General features: G+C 41.3%; 1 protein-coding gene across 1 annotated transcript in view; it reads right to left on the bottom strand.

The window, feature by feature from the left end:
- Positions 1–7,142: 7,142 nt before the first annotated feature.
- Positions 7,143–10,008, bottom strand: part of LOC139387876 (ribosomal protein S6 kinase alpha-4-like) — a 30,853-nt gene continuing 27,987 nt past the window's right edge. Inside the window, exon 18 of the mRNA XM_071134195.1 lies at positions 7,143–9,357. Coding sequence (XP_070990296.1) covers positions 9,133–9,357 — 225 coding nt within the window. The 3' untranslated portion in view covers positions 7,143–9,132. The remainder of the gene's footprint in view (positions 9,358–10,008) is intronic.

The following is a 10,008-nucleotide window of genomic DNA, read 5'->3' as shown; positions in this document are numbered from 1 at the left end:
CTAAATCCTTCCGTTTTATCCCTCTATCCGGTCTACCAATCGCTTTCTAGGTCTCTGAGGCACTATTCCAGCAGGTCTTCAGGCACTATAGCCTTCCGGAGGACATCGTTTCTGACCGTGGTCCTCAATTCACGTCGCAGGTCTGGAAAACGTTTATGGAGAAGCTGGGGGCCACGGTCAGCCTCAAATCAGGATACCGGCCTCAGTCCAACAGGCAGGTGGAGAGGACCAACCAGGAGCTGGGGAGGTTCCTAAGGAGTCACTGCCAGGACCGGCAGGGGGAGTGGACCCGGTTCCTTCCCTGGGCAGAATACGCCCAGAACTCACTTCATCACTCCTCCACCGTGCTGACTCCCTTCCAGTGCGTTCTCAGATATCAGCCGGCCCTGGCTCTGTGGACTCCGAGCCAGACCAAGGCCCCTGCAGTGGTCAGAGTGGTTCCAATGTGCAGAGAAAGTGTGGAGCGATGCCCACTCGAGGTTCGGGTGCGCTGCCCGCCGTCAGAAGGATCAGGCGAGGGCCTCCCAGGTGGCGCAGTGGTTAAGGGCGCTGTACTGCAGCGCCAGCTGTGCCATCAGAGTCCTGGGTTCGCGCCCAGGCTCTGTCGTAACCGGCCGCGACCGGGAGGTCCGTGGGGCGACGCACAATTGGCCTAGCGTCGCCCGGGTTAGGGAGGGCTTGGTCGGTAGGGGTGTCCTTGTCTCATCGCGCACCAGCGACTCCTGTGGCGGGCTGGGCGCAGTGTACGCTAGCCAAGGTGGCCAGGTGCACGGTGTTTCCTCCGGCGCATTGGTGCGGCTGGCTTCCGGGTTGGATGTGCGCTGTGTTAAAGAAGCAGCGGCTTGGTTGGTTGTGTATCGGAGGACGCATGACTTTCAACCTTCGTCTCTCCCGAGCCCGTACGGGAGTTGTAGTGATGAGACAAGATAGTAGCTACTACAACAATTGGATACTACGAAATTGGGGAGAAAAAGGGGTAAAATTCAAAAAAAAATAAAAATAAAAATAAAAATAAAAAGAAGGATCAGGCAGACCACTACCGCAGTGAGTCTCCCGCGTTCCATCCTTGTGATAGCATCTGGCTCTCCAGCCTGTTGGACTGAGGCCGGTATCCGGATGTGAGGCTGACCGTGGCCCCCAGCTTCTCTATAAAGGCTTTCCAGACCCGCGATGTGAATTGAGGACCAGGGCTCTGCCTGCCCTGCCGGAAGCTGAGCCCCCGGTTTGTGGGGCCCTTCAATAGTCGACCCTTCAATAGTCGACCAATTAGTCTACTCCCTACACTCAGTAAGATATTGGAGGGTATTGTGAGTAGACAAATGTGGGAGTATATGGAAAAGAAGGATCTGATTACAGCCAATCAGCATGATTATCGCAAAAACCATTCCACTACCACTGCATTGGTTGACATGACTGACCAGTGGCTCAATGCTATGGATAATGGCAGGTTTGTAGGTGTACTATTTTTAGATTTCAGTGCAGCATTTGATTTAGTGGATCATGAAATTATTTTGACAAAATTAATGCATTATGGTTTTAAGGAGGTAGCATTGAATTGGGTACAGTCATATCTAAATGACAGGAAACAGTCCACCTATATCAATGGTTCATTTTCTTCCCCTAATGTGTTAAACTGTGGAATACCGCAGGGCAGCTGCCTTGGGCCACTTCTCTACTTAATATACACCAACGACCTTCCCTATGCCTTGGTTGAAACTCAAGCTACTATATTTGCAGATGATACTACAATTTGTGCAGCAAGACAATCGGTTCAACAGGTACAGCAAGCTTTGCAAGGAGATTTGGAGATTATCAGGAAATGGGTTTGCCAAAACAAACTTGCTTTAAACACCAAGAAAACCAAAGTTATGTTGGTCTGTTCAACTAGGAAAAGGCCAAAACAGCATGGGATACAATTAAGTATGGGAGGAGTACAAATTGAAGAAGTGGCAGAAACCAAACTACTGGGAGTGCAGCTAGACAACTGCTTATCATGGTCGTCTCAAATAACTAATCTATGTAAAAAAAATATTAAAACAGCATGCATATTCAGAAGGATAGCTAAATATTTACCAGGGAAAATCCTTCAGCAAATAACACAGGCATTGGTTGAGAGTCAAGTAAACTATTGTTCGGTGGTCTGGGGAAATGCATCATCTAGTGAAGTTAGGAGGCTGCAGAATGCACAGAATAAAGCAGCAAGGAGGCGGAGATATGGTTCTTCTGTTGCAGTCATGCGCAGTGTTCTTGGTTGGTCATCATTCGACAATTGAAAAAAACATGCTTATCTTATTTTATAATATACATAATTTAAAACGGCCAAGTTCTATTCACAATGGTATTCAGTTGGTAAGAGACAGACATTCCGTAAATACTAAGAATAGATTGTCCACCATCTATGCGTTATCCAGACAGAAAAAATAAATGGGCAAAAGAACATTTCGATTTAGAGCAATAAAGAAATGGAATAAATTAACTGAGCAAACTAGAAACCTTTCAATATATAAGTTTAAACATTATTTAAAAACTATTTAAATATAGTATATAGAAATGTTGTGGGACTATAGTAGATGAAGAATCAATATTTTTTTAAGATTTTTTTTTTTAGATTGAGTATTTATTGGCTCATTATGCTAGTGTATTATGTATGTTTGTAATAGTGTGTTATATGTGAAAGTGTGTTTGTATTATAAATTGTATTTTAATGTTAAGGACTCTTGGAAGATTAGTCCAAATGGGGACTAAAAGAGATCCTAATAAAATAAAATAAAAGAAAATGTTAATGAGGTAACTTACCATTTACAACTCCCCACCAACTACCGGATCTCACCCTCTTTTCATGTTTCCCTCCCCAGGCCGGTGGTTCGTGGTCCCCGCTGCCTATGCCATCAGGTCCCTACTGGACTCCCAACGTTGTGGGGGTAGGCTTCAGTACCTGGTGGACTGGGAATGGTATGTCCCAGAGGAGCGCTGTTGGGTTGCGGAGGCCGATATCCTGAACCCCAACATTATCTGCGATTTCCATCTCCGCCGGCCCGCTCCTCGCCCTTGGGGCCATCCTGTGTCTGGAGCCGAGCATCGGAGATGGGAGGGGAGGGTACTGTCACGCCTACTCTGGTTCCCCCTCTCGCTCAATGTCGCCGGTCTACTAACCACCGGTCCTGGCAACCCATATTATGCACATCTGGCAACCATCATTACGAACACCTGCTCCCCATTGTTATGCACACCTGGACTTCATCATTACCTTGATTAGTTCCCCTTGATTTCGTCCTCAGTAGCCTCAGTCTTCAGGCAGTATTGGTTTTGTTTACGTTCAGTACGCTTCTCCTGTTTTGTTTATCTGTATGTTTCTTATTAATAAACTCACCGTCTGCACCTGCTTCCTGACTCCCTGCATATATAGGTACCAGCACATTTTTTTAGGTCTGGAAGAAAACAAACACATGTGGATTTGTGAGTGTAATTCCCCTTTAATTGCGCATCTTGCCCTTTAATTGCACATCCATCAAGTGAGGAATGTGCATCTAATATAAGGGCTAGTGATGGTTCTGTACCGCTGCTGCTCATTTCATGGGAAAGTTTAAAAATAACAAATATTAGATACAATTTATATACTTACTCATGATATACTTCTGCCAGGTAAGCCTACTTTGCAGTTAACATTTAATTGAGAATGTTTTGGGGAAAGTATTTATATCAACCCATAAGATGGTTATCACATAATAGCCGCTCGGACTGGAGGATGCAGAGAATTTATTAAGCTTTCCTGAAAAACTGGGCCTGCCAGGAGCTATGTGGCCATATTATTATAGGATGACTTGGGAGAATCATGATCTGCAACAGACAGCGCATTCAGTATCAGAAGTAAAAATACAGCCAGTATGCTACTGTGCTTGTCTAGCCCACAACTGATCCAAATGGAATGAAACATTCAAATCACAGGTCTTTTGAGACGCTATTCAAATGACATTTTCACTGCAGAATTTTGCACTCTTGAAAACAATAATGCAATTATATCTTGCATTGTGGTGTTGTTGTAAGTCAGACTTGGGTAGGAAACTTGCATTGCCCCGATCAATAGGAGGGCTTTTTGAGCTGCACGCTTCATGTCTTCATTGTTCTTTCATGCGCAATAATGCACCTGGCCTCTCCGGTTTGCTGCCTATCAGCTATTCCCATTTGTTCTTGTGGATTCATATTGAAAATGTATGCAGCTTTAAATACTTTTATGTGTGGTATGATTGCTAGTTGGCCTATTGCAGATCCTGATAAACGATCCACCTACCACTATTGACACTATGAATGGTGGATACAGGGCAGGATATACAGTTACACTGGTAGACTATGTAGTGCATAAGGGAAATACCAAAACACCTTGGTATAAGGAAGGCGCCCGCAAGCAGATGAGGAAATTTGGCTAGGATGGAAGAAATATTCGCAAAAGAGCGAATGTAAACCAGGTAAAAACCGCACTTCCCTCCCCTGTGCCCAATAAAAAACAAAACAACCAAACAGTTTGACAACCCTCCCTAAATATAAATCTGTTCCTAAATATAATCCAATTCAATATTGATCAATGATCATGATAACCCAAGGCTCTCAACAGCCGAGCTATTCAAATGAAATGTGTATTAATGTTTAAAAAGTCTTGGCATAAAACAATGAAAGATAGTTTTGTTATTTTTCAAGCTATTCAACTGCCAGTGGTAAAGTGGACGCTTACTGCAATGACAGGAAAAGGAGAGAGAGAGTGTACTGTGATTGGGTGTGTGTGTACTGTTCACACACTCTCTAAGTCAGATGTCTCAGACCTACTCACAGATGTTGACTGTTGCAATATTAAAGTGTCTTGTGCAAATGTCATTGAGTGAGAGGCAGGGAGAGGTAAAAGGGGACAGGACAGACACTGAGGATCACTCTTACCTCCTCTTCTCCTTATGACAGATGGCTAATGCAGTATTCAGCAAGACATCTCCCAAAGCATAAGGACACTAACACTGCCACCCACACATGCTGTATGGAGAAGCGCGCACACACACACATGGGTAACTACAACAAATCAGACACTGAATATATCTTTAAGCATGGCGAAGTTAATAATTATGCTGTAAATGATGCATTAAACCACCCAGACACATCCTAGATGCAGTTGTCCTTCTGAACTGAGCTGCAGGACAGGAAGGAAAATGCTCAGGGATGTTACCATGAGGCCATTAGTGATTTTAAAACAGCTACAGAGTTCAATGGCTGTGATGGGAAAAATATTGTAGTGACTCTACAATAATGACCTAAATTACAGAGTGAAAAGAATACAAATATACACAATCAAAATATTCCAAAACATGTATTCAGTATTCATAGCCTTTGACTTATTCCACATTTTGTTACAGCCTGAACTCAAAATGTATTAAATATATTTTTCTCAAACAATACCCCATAATGACAAAGTGAAAACATGTTTTTAGGAATTTCAGCACATTTATTGAAAATTAAATACAGAAATATCTCAATTACATAAGCATTCACACCCGAGTCAATACACGTTTGGCAGAAATTATAGCTGTCTTTCTAGGTAAATCTCTAAGAGCTTTGCACACCTGGATTGTGCAATATTTTCCCATTATTCTTTTCAAGCTCTGTCAAGTTGGTTGTTGATCATTGCTGAACAGCCAATTTCAAGTCTTGCCACAGATTTTCAAGAAGATTTAAGTCCAAACTGTAACTTGCCCACTTAGGAACATTTACTGTCGTCTTGGTAAGCACCTCCAGTGTAGATTTGGCTTTGTGTTGTAGGTTATTGTCCTGCTGAAAGGTAAATTCCTCTCCTGGTTACTGGTGTAAAGTAAACTGAAGTAGGTTTTCCCCTAGGATCTTTCCTGAATAAGACTCACAGCTGTAATCGCTGCAAAAGGTGTTTATAACATGTATTGACTCAGGGGGGTGAATACTTATCTAATCAAGGTATATTAGTGTTTTATATTTCATGAATCTTAATTTTTTTTTAGAATTTGTGGAGATCGTTGATAAAAAAAATGACAATTCAATCCCACTTAGTAACAATAAAATGTGAAGAAATCCAAGAGGGGTGTAGACTTTCGATAGGCACTGTATGTTAGCCTTACTTACGCATATTCCTTCCATGTTTTCCCCTGCGCCAGCAACACATCCGTCAATGTGACTCTAGTGCTCGGGCTTACAAATGAGCACTCACCACCAGTGACCTTGCATGCGGACACCCTCTTGGCCTCCAGTCACATGATTGCTGGTTTTGCCTTTTCTACCTGATAGCACTGGAACTGTTTGGGTTCAGTATAGAACATGCTGGTGATGGAATGTTTCTTCCTCGGGTTATATGGTGCACAGAAGTCATGTTTAGGTACCGGTACTTAATAATGAAAGGAGTTTTTAGAAATAAATAATACAATTTTGATGGCAGAGACTAGAGAGTGGTAGGTCTGCCATGAAATCAACCTTGATGCATTGACACGAGTAGAGCTTCTCTACTGTTTTAATTATTTAAAAGCTTGGTGGATGAATGTAAGACAAAGTCTATATGAGGTGTTTGCAGGGCTCTGAGGTCTACCAAAGCAGTTTGCATGGGTCTGTGTTAAAGGGCTGGCTGTATCTGCTCAAGTATACATTTAATCCATCCCAGTGTGTGTGTGTTCGCGTGCTCTCTTACCAAAGGCAGGCTCATGCCTTGGGTCATTTCCAAGACTGCAGATTGTACTGTAATTATTGGAATGGTCATGATTTACAGTTTCATCCATATCCATCTGTGTCACGTTCAATATATCACAATTTCCCATTGAAATGATCCACTCAAGTATAGTTTTGATTAATGGCAAAATGATAATCACGTTATAGCCATGTTGTCTATTGGTTTTCAATGGCTCATTGTGCCTGTTGGCCTGCTACTGGTAAGCACCCTACTGCCCCCTGCTGGTTACATTAACACTAAAGTCCATTTCTGTCAACAGTCACAACCAATACTGTACCTCATGTAACAAATATTTCCTGGATGCATAAAATGCAAGACAAAGTTGAATTAAAAATATACATCAATCATTATCTCCTAAGCAAAAGGACTCACGGCAAATTTATGTAAGAGACTAAGAACTGAAGAAAATGAATAAATATTGAGTAAAATCATTTATTTTTCTCCACATTTAAGTGTTCGACACAAGACAAAGCATTACAAGTTATTGTGACATAGTGTATCTCAATATCATGATATGCTTTGAAGAACATTTGATATTTTTTGCCAAAAAGGACAATACATGGCATGGGCAGTAGCTCATTAAAAATAGTATCTCAAATTCATAACATTAAAAAGACAACATACGACATCAACAGCCAAATGAAAATACAAACAATAGCATAGAACAAAAGCACAGTTCCTGACACAAAATAATGTTTATAAGAAATAACGAAAAAGAAATATATTTACTACATTAACTTGCAATAATGGTTTACCTGGAGACTAAGGAAAAGAGCACATATAATACCCAGAACCAGTCACGCTGCGCACACGCAAAACAATCAACATGCATACAGCACATACACTCAAACCCACCAAAGGTAAATCCGTCTGAAAACCATTACCACAGCATCAGAAAAACACATCACAACCCATAAAATGTAATAAATACTAAAATAAGCATTGTGTTTAAAGCTGAAATGTGTATCACTGATTAAATGACTACATTTGTGCGATATCCAGGTACAAATCTAATCAACAGTCAATATATTTGGGTAAAAAAGTGATTGGTAAATGATCAGTGTAACTGACATTCAATGATAAAATACCGAAATGTCTTTAAAAAAAACACGAAATTCTTTAAATCAGGGTGACAATTCTTACTCACAGTACAAAATAATTCATATTTTGATTTGTCCCTTTGAGAAATATAGCGAAAAGTTGCTCTGCTCATAAGAACTCAACACCATGAGCTGTAGGGCAATGTCATCTGTTCATGAGAATATAAAATCAAATCAGAATGTTTATCATAACCCAGTGTTTATTTCCCCGTTTTATCTTATTTAGTCAGAATCATGATGCTTGTTCATTAATGAAGCACACATATTCACACACAGGACAATGGATGCCGTTATTTGACTTGCAGGTGAACTTCAGTGAACCAGTTAAGTATACACAGCAAGACCAATGTCAATAGATCACTGAAATCTCAAGCCAAAGGGAATGATACTAAGGTTCCTGTAAATTGGCACTATGGGACATCTGGGTCACAAAGACCGCGTCCCATGGACTGGGATCATCACGCAGGGTCAAAGTTCACTTGAACAGCTGTCCGCAGTAATAATAATAGATTTTCTCTTTATATAGTACAGTAGCACCATTATTTCTCAATCTCAACCACACCATTAGATACAGTGAGAGACTTCCAACAGACTCCTAACCACTGCCTCGGTTTGTCATGCGATGAGTGCTGTGTATGTATCTACAAGTGCTCCGGTGTAGAGGTCATGACCTCCCTATGTATATATGGCTTGTGCTCATTGTGGCTCCTCATTTCCCTTTACCTCTCCCTCCCGCCCGCCTGCCTCCCTCCACCCTGCCTCCCTCCCTCCCTCTGGTACTGAGAACATGTTAACATCAGGATAACTGCATGCTCATCATCATCACCCTGGCAAGGTGACTGAAACCTTCATTAGTATGACCTTAAAGCCAACAGTCTTCCATAACCTACCATACTGATATTTATCCTCTAGACCAGAGTTATGAAAACACTGGTCTAAAGCTTATTTCCATTCAAGAAATTACATGTTAGTTAATTTCTTGGGAAAATTAAATGAGATGGTACAAGCTACTGCAGTTTACTGCAAATGGTATAAACACATATAGATAAAGTCATTGCATCATTACGACAATGCAAAAAGCATCGTCTTTCTAGAAAACAGGGAGGTGAATCCTTAAATATTTAACTAGTCTCATAGTTGGTTCATAAATAAGCTCTTAGACTTAGAATTTGGAGATTCTAGATGACTTTGGAATTCAAATCAAGTCATCTCTGGTCTTTCAGAGACAGTATCCCAATCTGTCATATCTGAATTAATGTGCTTCCTTCTTCTAACTTTATTCCTCCCACTCTTCCCCCTCCTCCCCTTCTAGTGCTTTTCTAGCTTCGGGGGCAGAGTTTGGTGTGGTGGCTGGTTTTTTGAGTTTGTTGCAGCGGCAGAGGCAGCTGAGGAAGAGGAAGAAGAGGATGAGCAAGAGGAGCTCCGTCGAGTCTCCACACCTGTACTTGTCATCTTGAGCTTGCGTCGCTTTGCAAGGGGGGCGTTGTCAACACTCTTCAGAAAGAAGCCCTCCCTCTTCCCCTTGTTGAATGCCTAATGGAGAAAGGATGTACATACAATAGTACATCCAATATTATAAATTGGGTGAATTGAGCTCTGAATGCTGATTGGCTGACAGCCGTGGTTTATCAGACCATTTACCACGGATACAACAAAACATGTATTTTTACTGCTCTAACTACATTGTTAACCAGTTTATAATAGCAATAAGGCACCTCTGGGGTTTGTATATGGCCAATATACCACGGCTCAGGGCTGTGTCCAGGCACTCCGCCGTGCTGAAGAACAGCCCTGAGCCGTGGTATATTGGCCATATACCACACCTCTGGCCTAACTGCTTAAATATAACCTACCTATTCTATTACAACGCATATACACCTCCATTATATTTCTCTATTGTGGTTATTTCTCTATTGTGGTTATTTCTCTATTGTGGTTATTTCTCTATTGTCATTATATTGCGCATACCCTTTATTATATTCCTATAGTGCTTTTTTATATTGTGTTCTCTATTTGTTTTACTCCAACATTTAACTTAATTTTTGATTGAATACTTTTTTTATAGATGTTGCACTGTTGGAGAGGAGAGCTGGCGAGTAAGTAAGCATTTAATTGTAATGCATACAATACACTATACTCTGCATATGGCAAATAAACTTTGATTTGATTGGGAGATTCAAAAAA

Source organism: Oncorhynchus clarkii, chromosome 29 (assembly GCF_045791955.1).
Source record: "Oncorhynchus clarkii lewisi isolate Uvic-CL-2024 chromosome 29, UVic_Ocla_1.0, whole genome shotgun sequence".
NCBI classification, from domain to species: Eukaryota; Metazoa; Chordata; class Actinopteri; order Salmoniformes; family Salmonidae; genus Oncorhynchus; species Oncorhynchus clarkii.
The sequence above is the reverse complement of the archived record's forward strand: the minus strand, read 5'-3'. Positions and strand labels throughout refer to the sequence as shown.